At 53.0% G+C, this 24,385-nt stretch overlaps 1 protein-coding gene across 3 annotated transcripts; it reads right to left on the bottom strand.

The window, feature by feature from the left end:
• Window positions 1-1,520: 1,520 nt before the first annotated feature.
• Window positions 1,521-23,752, bottom strand: Cacnb1 (calcium voltage-gated channel auxiliary subunit beta 1). Of its 3 annotated transcripts, none has more exons than XM_075990867.1 (14): window positions 23,456-23,752; window positions 20,811-20,897; window positions 17,816-17,935; window positions 13,864-13,986; window positions 13,291-13,427; window positions 13,014-13,090; window positions 11,836-11,855; window positions 11,503-11,583; window positions 11,065-11,123; window positions 10,799-10,908; window positions 10,502-10,653; window positions 5,603-5,698; window positions 5,029-5,214; window positions 1,521-3,330 (listed from the first exon to the last, which is right to left on the bottom strand). In XM_075990867.1, exons 1-14 carry the CDS (start codon window positions 23,537-23,539, stop codon window positions 2,869-2,871), a joined length of 1,794 nt encoding a protein of 597 aa, XP_075846982.1. In that variant the 5' UTR covers window positions 23,540-23,752; the 3' UTR covers window positions 1,521-2,868. The 3 variants fall into 3 exon arrangements, with proteins under 3 accessions (XP_075846982.1, XP_075846981.1, XP_075846983.1); XM_075990866.1 differs by lacking the exon at window positions 11,836-11,855 and adding an exon at window positions 12,500-12,654 and having other exon boundaries at window positions 23,456-23,751; XM_075990868.1 differs by lacking the exons at window positions 11,836-11,855; window positions 20,811-20,897; window positions 23,456-23,752 and adding exons at window positions 12,500-12,654; window positions 19,465-19,571.
• Window positions 23,753-24,385: the final 633 nt, after the last annotated feature.

Genomic DNA, 24,385 nt, shown 5'->3' with positions numbered 1-24,385 from the left:
AATGTTCCCCACAGCAAGAAACTCAGGGTGCTGTCTGTGGTTGCCATTTTGATCTGTACCCGCCATGTATGAGGTCTTTAATAACTGCTGGTTCCATAGCTAAACACAGCAGTGAACAATTAGAAAGGTAATGAGAAGGTGGGGGAGAGGGGAGCGCAAGGTTCTCAGCAACTCTACTACAAATTCCCCAAGGGGGCCGGGCGATGGTGGCGCACACCTTTAATCCCAGCACTCGGGAGGCAGAGGCAGGCGGATCTCTGTGAGTTCCAGACCAGCCTGGTCTACAAGAGCTAGTTCCAGGACAGGCTCCAAAGCCACAGAGAAACCCTGTCTCGAAAAACCAAAACAAAACAAAAACAAAAAACAAAAACAAAAAACAAATTCCCTAAGGGACTCTGGCAGTGGCCTGCCCCGTTCCTGTCCCTGTGATCTGCTGGAACATCAGGGGTCTACTGTTATTCTGCACACTTGAGCACTCTGGGCAGAAGCACTTAGGTGGAGGACCCAGACATTCAAGTCCTCTAGAGCCATCACCTCAGAGACTGGACCTGGCAGGGTGGGGAAGCTCGCAGGTGCTGTGTGAGGCAGGATATGGGTGACAGCCCACATCCTGCCAGCTGGCGATGGTGGAGGGGCCCGCCACCTGCTTGTGTTCTCCTCACATGTCTCAGGGGGCTGGTCACTACCACCTCTTCATAGAAGCAGACAGCCTTCTCAGCTCTGAAACTGGTTCTCAGGACCCACATGGTGGCACTTGTGTAACCCTGTGATCCCAGCATTCAGGAGGCTGAGACAGGAGAGTTACTATGAGTCCCCCCTCAACTACTTGAATTCCTGGTCAGTGTGGGTTCCATAGCAAGCTCTGTCACAAAATAAATAAAATATTCTGGCATGGTGGCTCACACACACCTGTGATTCCAGCATCTGGGGAAGCTGAAGTAATTCCAGGCCAACTTGAACTCCAAGTGAGCCTTGTCTACAGTGTGAGACCCTGTCTGAGGGGTGGAGGGTGTGGGGATACAAAACCCAAAAACTGGTTGCTGAGGTCATGATGACACATGCCTTTAAACTTGGCACTCAAAAGCAAGGCAGACAAACCTGTTAGTTCCAGTAGGGAAAAAAAATCCCAGAGGAGCTGAAGGTCACCCCTTCTTGCGTGAGGTGGGTTACTAGGGCACTGGAAGTTAAAGAAAAAAGGAAAAAAAGAAAGAAAAGAAAAAGCGCATGTGTCTTTAAGATGTGAACCAGGGGGTCTGGAGCCCACCCACTGAGCCACACACCAATTAGCATCACCCCCACCCACCTCTACGGGTAAGACGTAAGCTTGTGGCTGAACTAGGACCCTTGCAGACAATTCAGAACCAGCAAAAGGAATACTAGCTCTCTTCTGGCCCAATCCCGGGCACAGCTTTCTTGCTCCTCCTTCGCGTCCCCTCAGGTCCTCAGCTCCCACTACCGAGAGCCGGTGAGGCTGCAAGGCTGATTACGTATGGTGGCAACAAAGAAACAGGCTCAGGAGGTGGCCGCAAAGGACAGGACTGCGGTTTTATATGTGGCAAAATATCTCTCCTAGAGGAGTACAGACAAATAGACAGACAGACGGGCACAGGACAAGACAGGGAGCGAAAGGTTGGGCAGTGGTATCTTCTAACCTGTAAGTGGAAGCTGCACCCCGCCCCCAGGTGGAGGGGTGGGACGACATTGGCACAGGTGGCGAGACAGGCGTGAGGTGCCCATCCCTGAGGTGGGCAGCTGGGCAGGGCCCAGTCCTCGTTGGCACAATCGGCTCTCTCTGGACCAGCTGTGATGCTGGGGAGGGGTGGGGCTGCTGGACTATGGGGATGCTGAGGCTAAGTGGTACCCCAAGGGAGAGGGGCTACCAGGACCTCTTAGGGAAAGTGGACACTGGGAAAGGACAGGACCACAAGAGGCAAATACAGAGAAGCAGCAGCAACCAAGGCCCCTAGGGAGACTCAAGGTTCTCAGGCAGCTCCTGGAAGATGGTCACCTCTTGGGCACCAACCCACAGAGCCTCTCCCCTGGGGCCTCAGGGTGAAGGAGCAGTTTTTTTGGTTTAGAATGAGGTGGACCAAAATATTCATGGTCTCCACACCCAGGTGGCACGGAGATGTGGGGCTCAGATGCAGAGGGCCCCTCTCTTCCGATGGCAGCAGGCAGGGGATGCTGTAGACAAAGCTCATTCCTGGGGGAGGCAAGGGCTGGGATATGGGGGTGGGAGGGCAGCATCTTGATTTGCTCATTCCTCAAGGTTCTAGGCCCTGGGCTCCTGCCATGACCACGGAGGGCAGAGGGCATGACTGTCAGCTTCCACAGGTCCCTGCTCCCCAAGGCAAGCTCCACACGGGTTTCCAAGCTGTGTCTCTCACCCACCAGAGGACGCTGCTAGGAAACCAGGTTATGGGATGGACATGGTGGGGGACTCTGGGTCTGGAGTTTGGGGGAGATTCAGCGGCCTCTCTCTTCAGGAAAAGCACCCAACCTTTCCCAAATACCCCTATGTTGGTAAAAGAAGCCCCACCCCCACCCCTTGTAGGACCTTCACTTACAGCCCCGAGTAGAAAGAGTTAAGGAAGTGCACCTTTTCTCTGGGAGGGAGAGAGCCCCCTAAGATGGGGAAAGGGGGCACTTCGGAAAGTAGGTATTCCCCCATCCACCCACAGCAGTTAGGGAAGGACCTAGAGCTGGGGGTTTAGGGCCTCCCAGGAGTTGGGATGATAACCACCAAAGGCATCTGAAAATGAGGGACACAGCGCCCCCTAGAGGCAAGATACATCTCGGGTGGTGCGCCCCTCTTCTCTCCCTTCCCCGGGCTCAGAGCCTTTCCTCTTCCAACGCTGCCCCTGCCTCTCAGCGGATGTAGACGCCTTGTCCCCAACCCTCCAGCTCATTCTTATTGCGCCCCAGAACCGGCCCACCACCCTCCGCACAGTAGCGGGCCTTATTCCGGCCCCGGTTCCGGTTGTCGGTCATCTCCTCCTCATAGTCTTCCTCCTCTTCCCAGGAACCCTGCCGGGCTGGTGGTGTGCCTCCCCCTGCAGGGTCTCCGGGGCCTGGGCCCTCTGAGGGGTCCGTCTCCATGTCCACACACGAGTCTCCCGGCTCCGTGTAGGCAGAGTTTCGGCTGCCGGGGGTGTCAGCATCAAACGTGTCTTGGCGGGACAGTGCCCGCAGGGTGCCTGCTCGGCCAGGTGGGTGGTTGCTGGGGTAATGGCCCGGGGGCTGGCCCAGCTCCCCGGGGTACTCGTGCACGCTGGCGTGCTCCCCAGTGGCCCGGTCCAGCGGTTGGTCCCCGGAAGCAAGGTAAGGTCCCTGGTTAGCAGACAGACGGCACGCACCATGCAGAACAGGCAGGGATGAGAAAAACACAACAAAGCAAGGCAGGTTAGTGATGGTGCCAAGACACCAGCCTGGCTCCTGGAGGCGCTGGCTCTAGGGGAGGGGCACCCAGGACCAGGGCAGTTGGCTCTAGAGCTCAGCCTGAGGGCAGGCCACAGGACATTTGCTCAGACCATCTGCTCCTCTAGCAGCCCAAGGGCACCCAACTTCATCTGATCATGAACTCTCCTGGTAACCATGGTTAAGGAGCCCTGAATAATTAGTCACCGGTTCCTCAGAGCATGTTATTAATGCTTTCCTGGGTTAATCATCGTTAACAGCTCATTAGTATTGCCACTCATTAGCAGTTACTTGGGTTAGTCAATCCTCCAATTTTTTAAATACACTGAGATGTCAGCTCCAACGCACTGACCCCAGCTTCCTCTGCCCACACTAGACCTCAGTCACAGGCTTCCTCTAGAACCCCACACTTCTGCCATTCCTCACATAAACGAGTCTCCAAGGTTGATAGGATTCCTCTCCTGCCCCCTACAGCGGACTCAGAGCAGCCTATTAAAAACAGCTAATGATTCCATGTCTCCACCCCCATCTCCCCATCCACAGCCCAATGCCCTGTCACCAGTGGTGACAGCTCCTGCCATCTCAAGCTGTGTGGCTAAGCAAATGATCCCCTCTCTGCAGCTACCACTTCCTGGGTAGAGCGTGATGGGAAACAGACTGCAGCACCATGTTTCCAAACTGCTTCCTGGAGCTGCTCTATGGCAGAGTGGGGAGAGCAAAGTGCTTCTGAGGTCCCTGAGGCAGGGAAGGGAGGCCAGGCCCGCCAGGCCCGCCAGGCCCCCAGCTCGCCAGGAGTAGATCCAGGATGGCTCAGCTTCACTGAGCAAGTGGGCTCTGTTGCTGAAAATGCACTTGAGATGCAGCAGTCTGGAATGACTTCATGGTGTTCTGGCTCTAATCCAGACCATACATTTAATGGTGTGGGCAAGAGATGGGCTGTGGCTCCGTGGGAGGAGAGCCTTTCCTGGACTCTGTTCCCTGGGAGACGGCGGGAGGCCCAGTTTTGCACATAGATGCTGCAGGACTGAGGGTGCTGGGGAGGGGCAAGTTCTTTGGACTCTGTTAGATCTAAAGCGCTGGGAGCTGTAGGGCTAGCTTGTAATTCCAGCACCCAGGAGGCTGAAGCAGGAGGATTGCCTCAAGTCTGGAACACTGGGAAATTCAGGCCAGCTACTACCAGAATGAAACTGTTTTCAAAAACCAACAACAACAAAAAAGACAAGAATGTCGAGTCCAGTAAACAAGCCTATTGGTCTTCCTCAGATTTTCTTCCTAGTTCCTGGACTTATAAGGGTTCCCATCAGGTCTCAGATCCAACAGGCAGCAGATGCAGTCCTAAGGGACCAGTTCCAGGGAGGCAGCACCAGCCAGTCCCCAGTCCCACCAAAAACCACAGACACCAGAGGCTGCCGCTCACCACGTTTTTTACAAAATAAAACTCTTCCCTTCCTTCCCCATGTTCCCTGCACTCCAGGGTGGGAGGGAAGACCGGAGAGACACCGGCTACATGGCGTGCTCCTGCGGCTGGGCCACCGCGTCGCCTCCCTGCGGTGAGGCCTCCAGCCCGCCCCAGAAGCTGAGATTTCTCCTGAGCGAGGTGAGCACCTGTACCTGGAGGTTGGAGACGGGGGCAGGGCTGGCAGCCAGAGCTGCGGTAGCCATGGTGCGATTCAGCAGCGGATTGGGTGGCGTGCTGCTGGGCGGGTGTGTGGCCTTCCAGTAGGCTTCCAAGTACTCGGCCAGGTGCTCGCAGGCATCTTCCAATTGGTTCTCGTCCAGTATTATGTCAAACATTTCCTGTGGAGGTGGGGTTAGGGGCGGGGCTGGGATGAGCGGGGGCGTGTCCAAGGGTTGAAGGTGTGGCCTGGGTGCAGTGGGTGGAGTCAAGGGGTTGAAGGACAAGGTTAAAAGGCCTCTGGAGTGGCGCAAGGAAAGGACACTCAGTCCTACAAAGGATGGAACTGCAGATCTCAGCCCAAACTCCCTCGAATTCTAGGAACGAGGAAAACACGGCTTGGCTCCGTACTAAGGAGTGTTTGAGCCATTTGCCCACCAGCCAACCCTCTTTACCCAAGGACCAGTCTAAACCCAAAGACCTATCCCAGGAGCTGTCTTCCATGCAGGCTGAAGGAAAGAGGAGAACCCAAATGCACACCCCATCCCACCCCCCAGTCTGAGCACTCACGGGGGGACACTGGGCCAGCTTCTCCGAGGCTGCTATTTGGACATTGAGGTGTTTGGATTGAGACTTCCCTCGGGATTTGATGAGCCTTTGCAGTACCTGGTTGGGGAATAGAGAGGGAGCTAGAAGGACACAGGCAATGAACCAAATCTAAAAGGCAGATTCTGGTTGGAGCCAGTGGGAAATTGGAGTCAGATCAGTGGAATGTTCCATGATTCTCTGCCCTGAGCACCTCTGCCAGAATGATCTCACAAGCTCTATGTCCACCACACAAGGCTCAGGCTCAAGGCTACAGGCAAGACACAGAAACACACACACACTCACTCTCTCATACACACACATACATGAACACTCATATACACACTCACATACACACATACTCTCATACACACACACACACACACACACCTGTCTACAGGTTATACACACACACACTCACATACACACATACTCTCTCACACACACACCTGTCTACAGGTTACACACACACACACTCACATACACACATACTCTCACACACACACACACACACACACCTGTCTACAGGTTATACACACACACACTCACATACACACATACTCTCTCACACACACACCTGTCTACAGGTTATACACACACACACTCACATACACACATACTCTCACACATACACACACCTGTCTACAGGTTATACACACACACACTCACATACACACATACTCTCTCACACACACACCTGTCTACAGGTTACACACACACACACTCACATACACACATACTCTCTCACACACACACACACCTGTCTACAGGTTATACACACACACACTCACATACACACATACTCTCTCACACACACACACCTGTCTACAGGTTATACACACACACACTCACATACACACATACTCTCTCTCTCTCTCACACACACACACCTGTCTACAGGTTATACACACACACACTCACATACACACATACTCTCTCACACACACACCTGTCTACAGGTTTCATTCTCACCCTCTAGTATGCCCCTCTTGTCATCCGTCAGGGAGGAACTCCTTGTTGGATATTAGCACTGTTCGGAGTTTCTTTTCGAGGTGAGGGCTTGCAGTTTCACCCAGGCTGACATCCAACAGGTCCTGGGTACCAGGGATTGGCTGCCTCTTGCCTAGTCTCCTGAGTAGCTGACACATGCTACACTCTACCTGGTTGTTCCTGTGCTTCTTTATGTGATCAGTTTAGTCCTCCCAATACTAAATCCAGCCATGGAAAAACATCAGATTCAAACTGGGAAATGGTGCACAACATGGTTGGCCTATACTACTGCAAATGTCATTGTCATAAAACTCTAAAGAAAGCGGAAGAACTACTCCACATTAAAAACACGACCTACACCAGGCAGAGGTGGCGCTCGCCTTTAATCCCAGCACGTGGGAGGCAGAGGCAGGCGGATCTCTGAGTCTGAGTTCAGCCTGGTCTACAGAGCAAGTTCCAGGACAGCCAGGGCTACACTGAGAAACTCTGTTTAGGGAAAAAAAAAATGTGACCCTGGTTGGCCTCCTGGTTACAGAAAATGGTATCATAGGACGGAGTATGGGGCAATTAAGAAAGGCATGATGCTAAAGCAAATAGAATAAAGGCATAAGATTTTTTTGTTAAGTGTGTGCTGAGACCTGAATCCAGGGTTCATACATACCAAACTTACAATCTATTAAAAATAAAATTGAAAGGCCAGGGTAGTGGTGAATGCCTTTAGTCCCAGCACTCAAGAGGCAGAGGCAGGGGGATCTCTGTAGTTCAGAGCCAACCTGATCTACATAGTGAGTTCCAGGCCAGTCAGGGCTGCATAGTGTGAAACCCCATCTCAAACAAAACAAAAATAAAACAAAATAAAATTGGAGCTGGGCAGAATGGCACAGCCTATCATCCCAGTACTCTGGGATCAAATGCAGGAGGGTCTGGGGATTGTGGCCAGACATGGCTACATAATGAAAATGAGAATAAAGATTAATTGATTGAAATAAAATAGAATTAGACTAGAGGTATAGCCTGCTGGCACAGCTTGCTTTGCACTCACAAGACTCTGGGTTTGATTCCGAGCAGTGAAACAATGAAATGAAGGCAGGAGGTAGAATCAAGTCCAGGAGCAGGCTGGTAGCTCAGCTGGAGTGCTTGCCTCCCAAGTCTCAAGACCTGATTTCCAACCAACCAGCATAAAAGGTTGGACATAGAGGTGTGGGCTTATAATTCTAGTGCTGGGGGCTGGAGACAAATGGATCCCCAGGGCCAGTCAACCTAGTCTACCAGACCGTCTCAAAAAATGACACTGGAGGTTGTCCTCTGGCCTACACACACATGCATGCACACACACACACGTGCACACACACACACGTGCACACACACACATGCAAGCACACACACACACGTGTACACACACATACACACACACGTGCGCGCGCGCACACACACATGCACACACACCAATACACACATGCACATGCGCACACACACATCAATACACACATGCACACACGCACACACACAGCTGCACTTACACAAGAAGTTCAGTGTCATCCTTGGTACACAGTGAGTTCAAGGCTAGCCTGGGAAACAGGAGACACCATCTCAAAACAAACAAACACAACAGCTGGGTGGTGGCGCACGCCTTTAATCCCAGCACTCGGGAGGCAGAGACAGGTGGATCTCTGTGAGTTCGAGGCCAGCCTGGTCTACAAGAGTTAGTTCCAGGATAGTCTCCAAAGCTACAGAGAAATCCTATTTCAAAAAGCCAAAAACACAATACAACGAAGCAAAAAGCCAGAGTATGGTGACGCATGCCAGCATATGCTTGAAATCCTAAGCGCTTGGGAAACAGAGAAACAGAGTCAAGCAGATCAGTGAACTGGAGGCCAGAACAGACTACATGAGATCCTGTTTCAAAACTGAAAACAAGGCTAACAGAAAGAATATGGTACCTTGGTAGACAGCAGGCTACCTTTCTTTCTGCAGAACCAATCCATTTACCAAGTTTTTACAATAATCACTGAAGCGTGACTAGGTAGAAGGTGGGGAAACTAGGGCACAGAGATGATGGAAGACTTGTCAGGAGAACACAGTGATGCCAAGTAGGAAGCCCAGGCACTTGGAGTCCACGCCCACAACCCCAGTAGAGGAAATGGAATCTCTTTTACATTCTAGGCCACGGAATGTTTTGCATCCATCACCTCATTTGATCTTTCCAAACTCTCTGCCCTCAAGTATGTAAATCCCACCATGCCAGTTATTTCATTAGGGACAGGGGACTCAGAAAGGTCAACACAATGGCACAGGGTTTCTAGCTGCCAGGACACTGCAAAGGTGACAGTCACTACTGCAGCTGCCATCAGTAACTGAATTGTGCAATGGGCCTCAAAATCCCTGAGCTTCAGAGAGCCAGGTGGGGTGACCTACACCTAACCCAGCCCTGGAGAGGCTGAGGCAGGAGGATTGTAAAGTCAAGGCCAGCCTAGGCTACGGGTGACCCTGCCTCAAAATTAATTAATTAAGTTAAAAATTAAGAACAAGGTGGGTGGTGGTGGTGCACGCCTTTAATCCCAGAAAGAGACAGGCGGTTCTAAATTTGAGTTCAGCCTGGTCTACAGAGCAAGTTCCAGGACAGCCAGAGCTGCACAGAGAGACCCTGCCTCAAACAAAACAAAACAAAACAAAAACAAAAACAAAACAAAACCTTCACCTAAATTCCTCTTCCACGTTTCTCCTGTCCCCACTAACGTCTAGAAGGGGAAGTTCATGGGGCCATTGTGATGTCACATATATGAATCCCAGTACCTGGTAATCAAGAGCAGAGGAGGCAAGTTCAAGCTACACAGGGAGACCCTGTCTTGAAAAACAAAAAGACTGGAGAGATGGCTCAGTGGTTAAGAGCAGTACTGCACCAGGTGGTGGCACACATGCCTTTGAGCCCAGTACCACGGAGGCAGGCAGATCTGTGAGTTCAAGGCCAGCCTGCACTACAGAGCTAGTTATAGAACAGCCAGGGCTACTCAGAGTAACTGTCTTGAAAAATAAAAATAAAATAATTTTTTTAAAGATTTATTTATTTATTATGTATACAACATTCTGCCTCCATGTATGCCCGCATGCCAGAAGAGGGCACCAGATCTCATTACAAATGGTTGTGAGCCACCATGTGGTTGCTGGGAATTGAACTCAGGACCTCTGGAAGAGCAGCCAGTGCTCTTAACCACTGAGCCATCTCTCTAGCCCTAAAATAAAAATTTTTAAATTTTTAAAAAGGATGATGCATCGCACTTGCAGAGGACGCAGGTTTCATTGATTCCTGGCATCCAGGTGGGACAAGTCACAGCCACCTGAGACTCCAGTTCCAGAGAGAAGCCTACGCCATGGGCTGCCAGGGCATCTGTACTCACGTGCACACACCCACATACAGATACATGATTAAAAAGAAAAAAAGGAGAAAGCTCACAGAGGACAACGTGATGAAAATGAAACCAGCCTCCCTGCCAATATCCTCTGTATCAAAGTTCATATGACCACAGTTACAGCAGAACAGGCCTGAAGTAACTATCCCATGACCACGTAACTGGGTGGCACTGGAACAAACTACACCACATTCTTTCATTTTTAGATCCAATGATGGATCAAAAGAGTGGAGATGAAATTGGCCTGTGTAACCCTAATAAAATTTATAACATCGAATACACAGAAGGTACAAACACTTTCCATCCATATTAGATTATGTAGTCCCAACAGCCACATGAATGTCACAGAGACGGGAACTAAGGCTAGGGGTGGGGTGGGGTTGGAGATGGTCAGCCTATCAGAATCAGCAGAGTAAACCACGCAGCCCCACTCCGGAACATTCCTTGGAGACCGTGTCTACCGTTAGAACCGGTCTCCTGCACCCACCTTGGGAGATGTGATCTTGATGTAAACAATGATGGGGGCCAGCGAAGTTTTAGAGAGCTGGGCTGGGTGGTTGATGGTGTCCGCGTCCAGGGCAACCAGCTGCAAGGTCCGGGCCAGCTCGAAGATCCTCTCAATCTCACTCTGCACCTCAGCTGGCGCATGGAGGCAGGGGAGAGACTTGTAAGGCATCCCCAGGAGGCATGGGGGAGACTCGTAAGGCATCCCCAGGAGGCAGGGGAGGGGAAGACATCCCACCCACCCTGCCAGGCCGGGAGGGGGAGAGTAGGGGCAGCTCACCCAGACTGGAGCGTGTGTTGGAGCGCTCTATGATAATGTGTTTGCTGGGGTTGTTGAGGACTGAGCGCTTGGCCAGGGAGATGTCGGCCGTTACCCGAGTGATGGAAATCCTGAAGGACCAGGCAGGGAGGAGGTCAGGGGTTGGGTGGGCAAGAACACACATACTGTCCACGCACAGGTTGCGGGCCTGCTGCTACCCTTGTCTCTAAGTGCCGCCAGGCACCGTGTTCATCCCTACGTGGATGGTGGGAATCTCAGGGTCTTACCTGCCATCAAACCGATGCTTCAGGAAGTCAAACAATGCCTTTTGCATCATGTCTGTTACCTGTCATTGTGGGGGTGGGGTGGGAATTGGAGGGGAAGAGAGAAGTCAGGCTCTGAAACCCCAGAGAGGGCATTCACCCTTTCTACCTTCTTTCAAAATTCTTGAGATGTAGGGGCCTTTTTAAGAGAGGTGGGATCCTCCCCTGGGGCCTCCAATGCACCCCGAGCCCCACTGGTCTAATATATGGCATCTCTAAGAAGGCTCTTAAGAGCTTCCCTTGGGAGACTGGGCCCTCCTGAGTGGCCTTCCCTAGGGTCAGCCCCCTCTGAGGGTTTTCTCTGACGGGATATGGGCTTTGGGGACACGGGATCTCTGGAGATGTTTCTATGCACTCTGGAGGTCTGGGCCCATCTGGTGCACAGTCTTTTAGAGCTCCTACCTCATAGCCCTTGAGCGACGGTCCCACCAGGATGATGGGCCTCATGGAAGGCACCACGTCATAGGGGGGCACATGCTCTGTCTAGGAGGGAAGCAGGGAAGGGAAATCCCAGAGTAGAGATGGCATCAGCCCCTCTCCCTAAGTCTCCAGGCTCCCACATGCAGCCTTTCCTCCCTTTGACCCCAAAACCCAGATTCAGGTGTCATGGGATGGGGAGGAATGGCTGGGAAGGACCAGGAGGGAAGGTAAAGGGAGAAAGATGTGGGGATGGGTGTTAGAAGGTCCCCCAGCTCATCCCGGGGTGGGACAGACACAGAAAGCTGTTATACTCACCGACTTCTGCTTCTGTTTGGCTGGGTCCAGAGATTGCCAGGAGGGGGAAGGGAAGGAGAGAGGGGAAGGCACCAGGCAGGGGTAGAAGGCCAGGACGGAGCCAGGACAGGAAGAGGGAGCAAGAGAGTGGGTAGACGAGGAAAAATAACAGGCATGCGTGTTAGTGACAGACAGAGCCAGAGAGGGGATGGGACCCCGGGGCCAAGGGGAGCCAAAGGTGGCCTTGGAGGCAGGACTGACAACCATCCCGTGGAATGGGGAATAGTGGCTCATGCCTCCTGCCCCCTTTAGCCTAGCTCTGGGAAGAGCTAGAAAAGATGGAAGCCCCTAACTCAGAGCCCACCCTCTGCTTCGTTGGCTATCTTCCCGGATATTTCAAGGTTCCTCTGAGGACTTGCTCTGCATCCATAGACCACCTCATACATCCACTCATAGAGCAGAAAAGGGGCTAATGAAGACCATCCCATCCTTTGCAATCCTAGGAGTGGGGTTTTATAAAGAGAGGGATGGTCCCATCCTGCCCTGCCCCACCCTCTTTACACCCAGCTAGGCAGAAAGCCCTGATGCCCGAAGTAAAGACTGGACCACATCTGGGCCATTCCAGCCCCCTTCTTTGCCAAGAGTTGGGTCCTGACTCCCCTCACAAGAAATCAGGCAGAATTACCTTCTTAAAGAAGGGGATGCGCTTGCCGTGGGGTGGCGGCGTGGTGACACTGCTCACGCTAGTCTTGGCGGAGCCACTCTGCTCCCCTAGCTCTGCCTCCTCATCCTCTAACTCTAGGGGGTCTAGCTCAAAGGCTAAGTTAGTCATTTCGTTACCTGGACCAGTCGGGAAGGAGGTGGAGGGAGGAGTAAGATGAGCATGAAGATACAGTGCAGGACACAAGGATGGGATGGGGGAGAAAGAAAGAAGAGGTGAATGGAATGGGGCTAGGAGAATGAATGGGGGGATGGAGGGTGGGGGGGCAGAGAGATGGAGCTACCACAGAGAGGGGACAGGAGAGACACAACAGGCTCAGCTTGTAGGATATCCTATCCTTGACGGAGAGGTACCATTGTATGTGTATGGGGGACTCAGAATTGGGGTACCTCCTATTGCAGGGAAGAGGGGCCACCCCTGTGGAGAGACCACCCCACCCAGGAAAAACTCCCTCCCCTGGGTTGCCGGCAGCTCTTACCACTGGCAGGGGGCGTGGGGCGGCGGGTGCCAGTCACCACGTCTCCCAGACTGGAACTGGAGTTGTCACCTGACTTGCTGTGTGGGCAGGGAAGCAAAGGAGCTGGTGAGCACGGGTGGGCGTGGGGCTGCAGGACTTTAGTTCTGACGCAGGGCGCATGCCTGGTACTTCTCCAACCCTCCTCTCCCATAAGGCTACGGCAGGCAGCTCCGTGCCCTGCGGACTCCTCTCTGCTGGCCTCTCCCAAGATAGTAATGCCCCACCCCCAGGCAGACACCTGGAGCTGAGGCGGTTCTGGCGCAGGGTCTGTTCCTGTAGTAGGCGAAGGCTGTCCAGTTTGACAGGGCTGGGGATGAAGCCAACCTCACAGCCTTCCTTCACCAGCCTTCCAATCCACCAGTCATTATTGTATTTCTGTGAACAAGAGACCAAGAGGGACCTCCAGGTGGCCGGCTCTGCCAGGAGATGGTTCCCTCAAACCACCCTCACCCTTGACCAGGCCCCTCCCCAAGCATGGCCCACCATCTGCTAGAGGAGGGAAGAAGACTTCCCCATCCCCAGGAGAGCGCAGCAGGAGTGAGAGCAGACACCTGCACGCACCAGGTAGTGACACTGTCACTCCATCTCAGGACTCAACAAACCACTCAACATCTCTGTGACCTAGGCATTGCCATCCATTAACCAATGAAAACTCAGGGGCTCAGCGAGGCAAGGGGATTTGCCTAAAGTTGCACAGCAGACTCAGCCCAGCTCGGCTCTGTTCAGCAGCTTTTCCCCACTAGACTTCCAAACACCCCTGGCATCCCTAGCCCATCCCCACCTCCCTCCAGGTGCCGAGTGTTTGGCCCACCTCCTTGATGTGCAGGAAGTCCTTGGGCTCAAAGGTGATGGCCACTCCCTGCACAGGCACCTCATCCCCCGGAGATGGATTGTAGCCAACATTTGTCCGGACAGCAAAAGCCACTGGTTTGGTCTAGAAGAGACACATGAGGTGGACGAAAGCAGGCTGTAGCCAAGCCGTGCCTTGCTTGACTGGGATAGTGACTGTGGCTGTTTGCTTGTAAATTATTCATTAAAATGTATGCTGAATGGATGCTGTGGTTTTCTGTAACTTTTTCAATAAAAGGCGGGGGGGGGTACTGCAGAGATGGCTCATCGGGTAATGACGTTTATTGTACAGCTTAGCAATCTGAGTTTGATCCCCAGAACATAAGTAGGGGTGGAGGAGAGAACAGACTTTACAAAGGTGTCTGCCCTCCACACGTGTGCTGCAGCGTGCACATCCACACACATACAGCATCATGTCCAAATACAAACAACAGCACACACACTAGCTGAGTAAAAAGAAAAGAAAGAAAAAGTGGGATTCAAGGTTGGAGAGATGCTCAGCAGGTAGTGGTACCCGCCACTAAGTTTGACAGACACCTGAGTTCGATTCCCCAGGACTAACGTGGTGGGTGGAAGGAGAGACCCAACTCCAGCAAGTTGTCTCCTGATCTCCACGTGCAGCATGGGTATAAGGTAATAAGGTATAAGGTAAATTTTAACATCTTTAAAAATGGAATCTAACACTGTTGCGGTGGAGGGGGCCTTGAGGAAATAACAGAACCCCACTGCTGCCACTCCCGTGGCCAGCAGGACCACACAGCTGCCACTCCCGTGGCCAGGCACAGCACAGTCTCACTGGTCACCTCAATTCTTCACAAAACCCTATGCTCTTGTGGAGAATTGTTAGTATCTCCACTTTGTTTATTTATTTCGAGATGCCAGGGCTCACGGCTGTAATCAAGCACTCAGGAGGCTGAAGCAGGAGGATGCCTCTGAATTTAGATCAGTCTCTTTAGGACAGTCTAGATTACAGGAAAAGACTACGCCTCAAAAACAAGTTTTCCATAAAACTTAGAACTGTTTTTAAAGATGTTTGCTGTTATTATTTTGTTTTGCAGGACTGGGATCAAACCAAGGCTTTGTCCACAAGACAAGTGCCCGACTGCTGAGCCTATTACACCCTCACCACTATCTGTGTTTATTTCTAGTTTTTGTTTTACTTGTTTATTTGTTTGTTTTTCAAAACAGGGTTTCTGTGTATAGCTTTGGGGCCTGTCCTGGAACTCTCTCTGTAGACTAGGGTGTCTTTGAACTCACAGAGATCCACCTGCCTCTGCCTGGGATTAAAGGTGTGTGCCATCACCACCAGGCTTGGCTTACTTTTGATTTAGTTTAATTTTTCTAAATTTGTGTGTGTGAGAGAGAGACAGAGAGGGAGAGAAACAGGGAAAGATGTTTGTGAGCATGAGTGTGCACATGTCATAACACCTATGTGGTCAGGAATCAATTCTCTCCTTTCACTGTGGGTCCCAGGAATTGGTCAGGCTTGACCAGCAAAGCATTTTACTGACTGAGCAATCTGAGCAATGCCCCACCCCATTTTTTCTTTCTTTCTTTTTCTTTTTTTCTTTTTTCTTTCCTTTCTCTTTCTAGACAAGGTCTAACGTAGTCTAGGCTAGCCCGGGGTTGACCTTGAACTTCTTCATGGGGCCTCTACCTCCCAAGTACTAGGATTACAGGCCCGGGCCACCATATCTGCTCTTATTGATCTGGGGATTGGACCTCACATATAATAGGCGAGCACTGTACCAACTAAGCTACAGCCCCAGTTCAGACTGTCATTCATTCTTCTGGAGTTTTGGCCTTCCGACCAAACCTAAGGTGATTACTCATCCATTTTAACCAGCCTGTGATGTTCATAATATTTCTCAGCCCAGTGGTGATCAGAGATTTCAAACACACTGATAGAAGAACCACCGTCACCACCACAGACACAGATGACAGCAGACAGCCCAAGGAGAACGAGGCCTTTAGGAGCTGGAGAGATGGCTCGGCAATGAAAATGATCTGGGTTGTTTCCCAGCACCTACATCAGGTGGCTCACAGTCAACTGTAACTCCAGCTCCAAGGGTCTGCTGCCTTCATCTGGCCTTTGTGAGTATCTGGACTTGCTTGGGATACAGACATATGCATAAGTAAAAATAAATAATTTTTTTTGGGGGGAGCAGTTTAAGATAGGATATCTCTGTATAGTTTTGGAGCCTGTCCTGGAACTTGCTTTGTAGATCAAATTGGCCTCGAACTCAGAGATCCACCTGCCTCTGCCTCCTGAGTGCTGGGATTAAAGGTGTGCGCCATCACTGCCCGGCTAAAAACAAATAAGTAAATCTTAAAGCTTGATGTGGTGGTGTACTTGGGCAGCAGAGACAGAGGGTTTTCTATGAGTTTGAGGCCAACCTGATCTATATAGTTAGTTCCATGTCAGCCAAAGCTATATAATAAGATTCTGATTCAAAACAAATAAATAAAGCAATCTTTTAAAAGAACCTAGAATTTGATATTTAACATTGTTGGTGCTTCCAAGAGCATCAGATACAATGTTTTGTCCACATTATGCTGTCATGGAAAGGTGGCAAAAAGTCATCATCATGGCTGTGAGAGGGCTCAGTGGGTAAGTTACCCTGTGTGTGTGGGGGGGGGGTATATCAGAGACCGGCCCTGAAACTTCCCAGCACTCATGTAAAGGCCAGAAACGTCAGTTCGCATCTGGAACCCCAGCATTGAGGTTTCAGGAGCAGAGCAAGTGAATCCCAAGAAGGTTCACTGGCTAGTCTAGTCAAAATGGCAAGCTTCAGGTTCATTGAGGAACAACTGAGAAAGCTATGTGACATTACCTCTGGCCTCTGCTCCAGCACACATGGGGGAGTGCACCTGTACACCAGTGCACACACATGCACACACTACAAACACATGTACACCCCACACAGGGCTACCATCAGCCATGTGTGGTGGCTCAGTCTGCAATTCCTCCTCTTGGGAGGCTGAGGAAGAAGGGCTGCTATAAATTCTGGGACATCCTGGGCTATGGAACAAGACCCTGTTTCAAACATTAAAGAAGAGCGAGAGCCAGTGAGATGGCTCAGCATGCAAAGGAGCCTGCCACCAAGCCTGCCACCTGAACTGGGTTCATTGGTAGAAGTAGATAACTGCCCCCAAGTTGTCCTTTGACTTCCACACGTTCAGTACGGCATGGCTGGATGCCCCCACAAGAAAATGGTGATTTTAAAACTGCAAAAACCCTCCTAAAAAACGGCTGGGGATATAGCTCAGCGGTAGAGAACTCACCTGGAATGAATAAGGCCTTAGGTTCAATCTCGTGTGTGTGTATAGGTATGAGTGTGTGGATATGTGTGTAGGTAGGTACAAATGTATAGATGTGTGTGTAGGTAGGTACAAGTGTGTAGATGTGTGTAGGTATGAGTGTGTTGGCAGGGGAATCAGGACTAGGTGTATTCTGAAGCCTGAAACAGAAACACCAGAAGTTCAAGGCAGGTATGGACCACCTAGGGAGACCCGCCTTCCAGAACAAACAACAGCCAGGGCTGGAATTCCAACCCAGTATGTTTGATGCTAGAAAATAGGTTTGTTTTCTAGTGTTGAGGATTGAACCTAGGACCTTGCACGAGCTAAGCAAGCACTCTACCATTGAGCTACATTCCTAGCCCAGACAGAAAGAGTTCCCTCACTCATCAAGCTGTGTGGAATAGCAGCAGACACGCTGAATGCTGTCTGGGGAGGGGGCTATCACAGTCCATACTTTCTTCACAGGGGAAAGACACCATGAGGTCTGAGAAAGACCTCTGCAAGTAACTGGTCCAAAACTTGACACTGGGTCTGCCCAGGCTCTCTTGGGATGGGGGTAGGGGAGGGGTGAGGACAATGCCCACAAGCTCCCTTCTCTTCATCCATCTCACCTTGGCTTTCTCAAGCTGGGCTAAAGCTTGGCGCTCTGCCTCCTTCCTTAAGGCTTCCCGGTCCTCCTCCAGAGATACATCAGAGTCTGATGGGCGGCTCGTGTAGGACTCTGCTGAGCCCTGAAAGCAGAAGGGGCCAGCTCAGGGCAGGCTCTGGCTCTTGGACAGACATGGAGTTGCTACCCATCTGAAAGCCCCGAAGCCCCATCTGTCAAGCACAATGCCACAAGGCCTAGAAAGAAGGATTGTTAGGGAGAGGGGTCCAGGGATCAAGGTTTGCAGGCCTTTGGAATGAGTGTGACCCCAGGAAAGGTGACAAGAGCAAGCTAGGGGGTTAAGGCAGGTCTAATGACAGCTGTTTGGGGCTTGGGAGGGGGTGGGAACCTGATAGGGCACAGCCCAAGGGAGGAGTGCCAGGAGATGAGTCTAGCTCCTGGCTCCTCCTTCCTAGCTCTGCCCCCTGAATGGCTGAGTGAGAAAGCACAGCAGAAGCTCAATGCCACCCTTCCCAGGGACTGTAGTCACCTTCTTAGACCCGAATCCTCACTGTTGCCTGTGGGTGGCCTGTTGGAATGACAGGGCCACCAAAAATATTGCTTAAGGATCAGGAGAGCAAGACACATACTTCTCCTACCCCTCCAGCTGGGAATTTCTGAATAGAGCCACTCAGAGACAACCCCAGGCTCTCCTATGATTTTCAGTGCAGTACAGACAGGAGATGCAAGTGAAGGGCAGAACATGGAATAGCCTTCGCCCCTAGAATGCCAGGGTAAAGTCAGGTTGAGAAAACTGGGTGTGCCAGGAAGCCAGCTTGGACCACAGTCACCACCCCAGAGTGCAAAGGACTCTAGTAGAGACACGTCTATATGTATGAGACACATGGAACCTGTACAGATAACATGGCACTAGTCATGAATGTGCAGACACGTGTGAGTATATTTGGGAATATAAAAAGTGTGCTTGAAAAGATGTACTCCATAGTATGTACCGGGTGTGGACAATCGAGTCACCAAGGGCAACCCTGAGGTCTATGTCCCCGACAGTGGGAGATAAAGGATGGCAGAGAACAGGATGCGGGATTTGTTGTGACTTCTAGGGTGGTGGCAAGTCTGGGAGGGAATATGGGGAAGACTGGGATTACAGGGACATGAGGGATCTGAGGGCAGGAAAGAATCACCCAGCCGGGACTGTCCATTGGTTTGGCATGGAGAGAAGAGGCCAAGACCTACCTCTCCCCAAGCACCCCTGGCCGTCAGTTGGTACTGGCATTACCTTTCTAGGGAAAAATCTGAGAATGGGGATTCACTGGAACAGAGTTGGGTGAGGGATTTGGAAAGAGACACAAAGCCTGGGGAAGGGAGAAGCAAAAGAACCTCCATTCTCCCGTTACACAGACACCCAAAACAAGAATACAGATGGCCAGATAGACAGAGGGACAAGCAGAAGTGGACAAGCAGAGAGGCACCCACTGACCCCAACAAACTTGCATATGCACGCACACACACACACACACACACGCACACACATACACACAACCAGAAATGGGAGATAGGAAAGTCAGGAAGCAAGAAGATGGGCTAGAGAGAGACTCTCCACAGCAATTTGAGGGTTTGTTCCCCCGCCCACCACCTGCCCCATCCCCAGCTCACCACTACCAGAGTCCGGCTGGGCACCTCCATCCCGGCGCCCTCAGTGCCCGGCCCTGCTGGCCTAGGGGTGGCCCACACAGCCCGTTCCCCCAGGAGCTCAGGTTACAAGTAGAGTTGCTACATGTGCAAACTGCTAGGGTATATTTAGCTCAGAGATGTGGCAAGGTCTGCCCCCCACTCCTGCCACCTACCGGGGGTAGGATTTGGGGAGCTAAGAGGAGGAAGAACAGAAGAACGGGAGGATGTGGGGGTCTGACGCCCTTGGCTGGCAATGGGAAACCGAAGGCTCTTCCTGCCTTGAGTAACAATAAAAACACATCATCGTTCTGTCTAGACCTGGCCTTGGCCGCATTCGGGAGCAGGGGGCGGAAGGAAGGATTACAGAAGGACTTCTGTCTGTCTGTGTGCTTCAGACACACTCAGGCCACCTCCCTTCAGTCCCTGGAGCTAGGCCTGGGCTCACATGTGCAAATCCTAGAGATAGAAGAATCCAAAAGAAAGTACTCGCTCCAGTCAGAGGTGATTCTGCCTACTACCACCTTCTCTAGCTCTCACGGGGGCCCTAGTGGGGCTCACCTCAGGGGGTCCTCCTATCTGGTGTCCTCTGCCCTCTCATGTTCTGCCTAACACACTGCTTTCCTTGTCTGATCCCAAGACCCTCTTGCCTTTTTTGGGTACCAGGCTTTGTTGAGATGTTCAGTAGTCATAGCAACCACATGCCTCCTCACTGCCTCTCCCCAGTCTAAGACGGCCTGGGGTTGAGGGAAGGGAGGAAAGTGGCAGTTTTCCCAGCTCAGTACGAGGGCCCAGGGAGCTACTGTCAGCACCCACTTCAGCTAGGGCTGCAGGCGAGAGCTCTCTAGAGTGAAACACCTCTTCTCCCATACTTTGCTCTCTCTCTGCATATTAAGGAGTCATATTTGGAAGTGGGGAGCACATGTTTCTGACCTACACCTAACCGGGGCTCAGAGGCTCAGCTTATTGCCAAGCACCTGCCTCAGCCCCACCCTGTCACAGATTCTGGGGGAGGATGTGGAAGCAGACAGCCGGCAGGGGGAGTGGGTGACAGCCCGAAGCAAGCCAGGAGGAGGCAGGCCAGGCTGTCCCTGAATGAGATGACGCAGGCAGGCAGGCAGGCAGCAGGGGCTGGTAGCTGGTGCTGGAGGAGGGGCTGGCGGGGGCGGGGGCTGAGGCAGTGGGTGCAGCTGACAGCACATCCAGGAGAGGTCACGGGGTGTCAATGTGTTGTGGTGGTTCCGGGCAGGTGACAAAGGGTGCCTGGAGAAAGTCACAGGCCAGCCTGTACCAACCAGCTGCATCTCCCTCCCAAGCCACCATCCCGTTACCTGGCGGACGAAGCTGTTGGATGTTGTATCCGAGGATGTACTCCCATCTGATCTTTTGAACCGCCCTTTCCTCTTGCTGTATTTGCCCTGGAGAGGTGGGGAAGGAACAAGAGGGAAATCAGAAAGACCTTTTCCAGTTCATCTCCTCCCAGGGCTGGTGCTACAGCTAACCCCAGCACTCTCTGCTCTGCCCCACCCCTCTCCCAGCTTCTCCTTCTAGAGATGGCCAGCCTGAAAGGAAAGAGGGTCTTCCTTCGCACTGACAGCGCACAGACAACAGCCACCATGAGGAACCCTGTAAGAGCACCCAGGATGCACACACAGGGATCCCCAAATCGAGCTGAAGGCTGGGAAGCAGAGGGCCTGCAGAAAGGCAGGTTCGTTAGGCAGCAAAGGTAATTAGATGCTGGCCAGGCTGCACCAGCCTTGGGGGGGGGGAGGCTGCCTGCAGTGCTGGGGGGGCGGAGGAAGAGAGGGGGATGTCTTCTCCCCTGCGTTTGGAGCTGAGGCAGCAGAGTATGCTGTGCCCGCCCCCTCCCCGGAGAGAGGAGGGAAAGCAACCCAGGGCCAGGCTTGGCTTTTCCCCTGAGCCCACCTCTTGTGCTTTCTGTTTCCAGAGTAGGAAGGGTAAAGCACTCAGCTCTCAAGAACCAAAGCCTCATTTCTGGGGAAGGAAAAGAGGGAGGAGGCACACAACCGTGTCTGGAAAGTAAACATCCAACCTGTGGCCTGGCGCCTTGGGAGTAGCATCTTCCCACTCTCCCCGCAGCTTACCAGGCCCTTCTCTCAGCCGCTGTCCTCATAATCAGGGCTTACATTCCTCCCAAGGTAGAATCCACCCTATCCCACCTGTGCCTCTCTGCAGGGTGCTAACCCTGCTCCAGCAATCTAAAGGCCCCTTTGGCCCCACCCCAAGCTGAAACTAGAACATAATCCTGCCAGTCCCAGGTAAATGGCTAATCAGTTGATCTTGCTGGACTCTTAACTGGGGTGGGGGTTCAGCCTCATCTCTCAGATGCCAAAGGTATAGGCCAAGGCTTCAATTTCTCTGTTTCCTACGAGAGAGATGCTTCTTTGCTCTCTCTCGTTCTCCCCCCCACCTCTTTTACACACACACACACACACACACACACACACACACACACACACACACGGCCCTAGCCCAGTACAGAATGGGCAGAAAGCCCAAGAGCCCCTGCCCCCAGCCTCAATCCCAGACTTTCTTTGACCAAAGAACCTAGAGGAGCCTCAACCACACTGCAGGCTCTGGCTCCTGAGACCTAGTAACAAGGAGGCTGGATAGCCAAGCATAGTAATCACCACACTTCCAAAGTAGAGGTAGGAGGATCAGGAGTTCAAGGCCAGCCTGAACTACATAAGACCCTAACACACACACACACACACACACACAAACACACACACACACACAATGTACACACAAATAACAAGAACCTTCCATGATCCTCTTTCCTTCTTCTTTCAGATTGGACATACAGCTAAACTAGCTGGAGGCTCCCTACAAACCTAAGAGGACCCTGCCCAGAACCTCAGACTCTTCACATCACTACCCGGAGCCAGCTGAGCAAAGGGAGTGGCCTCCGGAGGGACAGGGGACAGCTGAAAGGAAGGCATCAGTCAGCTGCCTCCCAGGCTCCAAGGGGCCTGGGGTGAGGAGGGAGGTATTTTTAGGCCTGGCCTGACCCCCCACCCCCACCCCATACACACCCATAACCACATCATGGGGCTCACAGTTGCTCCAGGCTGGCCACAGCAATACAAGAGTTAATGCTATCCTTGGAGAAGGACGAGGCCGAGAGAAATCCCCTGGCATGGCCACCACATACCCTGCTGGTCATTCTTTGGGGAGTTTCTATACCCAGGAATGCCCCTACCTGAGGGTAATGCAAGGGTACAGAAAAAGTGAGAATGCGAGCAGGCAGAGCCCCTCCCCCAGGTAAAACAGCTTCCTCCCCTCCAAAGACAGTGAGCTGGCACCCATCCAACTTTCCAAACTTTGGAGGCTCCCACCCCTTAGGGTGGGAGGAGGGGTAAGTCAATGTGGGTGTTGGGGGGGGGAGGGAAACATCCAAGAGAGGGATGGAGACCAGGTGACTAGGGGAGGGCCTCCCAGGGCTGATCCCTTCCCCACCTTCGAAAGCCAGCGGCTGAGCCTTCGAAGGCCTGTTGGCAACGCCCTCTGACCATCGTCTCTGCCGTCTCCCAGTCCTACCCCCACCCCACCCACACCCGCTAGCACCCCCAAACGTGCTCTGGCGTCGCCCCCGTCGCCTGATTCGCTCTTCAGCCTCCCTCCAACTCCTCTTCTCAAGGCCTGGATTTCCCCCGCCCCCCATCAGCAACCCCGCTGTCAGCCCGCTGGGACCAGCAGCAGGGACCTGAACGCGGGGGAGACCGGGAGGCAAGGCTGACAGGCAAACCGCCCACCCTCTCTCCTCTCCGCAGGACCGCAGCCCAGCTCGGACCAATAGTCCATTGATCATTAAACCTTGAGAATAGGGGGTCGCGCAGACACCCCTCTTTCACCCACGCCGGGCATATAACCCTTTCCTTCCCGGGGCTTCCTGAGCCAACCCCAAGCTCCGCAGGAGCGGTTCCTTTCCCTCGAGCCCGACACCTCCCCTCACCTGTGGGCTAGGGTCGAAGACCTCCATGGGGATCTCCTGGGAAGGTGGGTAAGGGCCCCGGGACATGCCGCCCTTCTGGACCATGGAGAGGATCCTCCCGTCCGGCCGCCCGCCCGGCCCAGCCGGACGCTCTCAGCGCATGGGAGAGGCCGTCCAAGCAGAAAGCAGCGCGGCGTCGCGCAGCCAGCACCGGGTGCAGTCGCCCAGCAGGACCTGGAGCTGCAAGCTCGCCGCTTTGCCGCCCTCCCGGCTCGCGCTCTCGTCTCTGCGGCCGTCTCCGCCGCCTCCGCCCCTGAAGGCTCAGCATCGCCCCCCCCCCCCCCCGCCTCCCCGCCCCTCCCTCGCTCCCGCCCAGCGCCGCGGCCCCGCCCCTCTAGCCCCTCCGCGGGTTGCGCGCAGACAATGGCGGAGCGGCGGAGTCCAGTTGGCCTCCCGATCCCATAAGGGCTTGACCGCTGTCCTCCGATTAGCCTAGGATGAGGGCAGTCTGCAGGGGATCAAGGGGAAACAGGCCTTGAGGCTGAGGTGGAGGTGGGGGGCGTTTACCAGTGAGTGCCAAGCGCTGAAGCGCAGGTTGGCAGGGCTGGCACTACCTCCCTTTCTGTCCCAAACTATTGTCCCAACGGGTCTCCCTGACCACTCCTGCTTGGGCCACCGGAACTTCCCGGTCCCTGTGATCCTGGGACCTGGCTTTAACTCCTTTCTTTCCAGTGTGGGGCCCAGGCCGCCATGAAACCCACAGAGTAGACCTCCCTCTCCAGCCTGGCTTTAGGGCTGTTGGCTGAGGATGGCATAACTGTCCAAAGGGACACGCCAATAGGAATGCTGTCCAGGGACCCAGGAGTGCGTCTGTCTCATCAGTTACTAAGGTTCCCCAGGCCCTTTCAAAAGCCCAGCGGTCAGGTTAGGCAAAGTCCCTGTTGCTTAGAA

This window comes from Microtus pennsylvanicus, chromosome 11 (assembly GCF_037038515.1).
Source record: "Microtus pennsylvanicus isolate mMicPen1 chromosome 11, mMicPen1.hap1, whole genome shotgun sequence".
NCBI lineage: Eukaryota > Metazoa > Chordata > Mammalia > Rodentia > Cricetidae > Microtus > Microtus pennsylvanicus.
The sequence above is the reverse complement of the archived record's forward strand: the minus strand, read 5'-3'. Positions and strand labels throughout refer to the sequence as shown.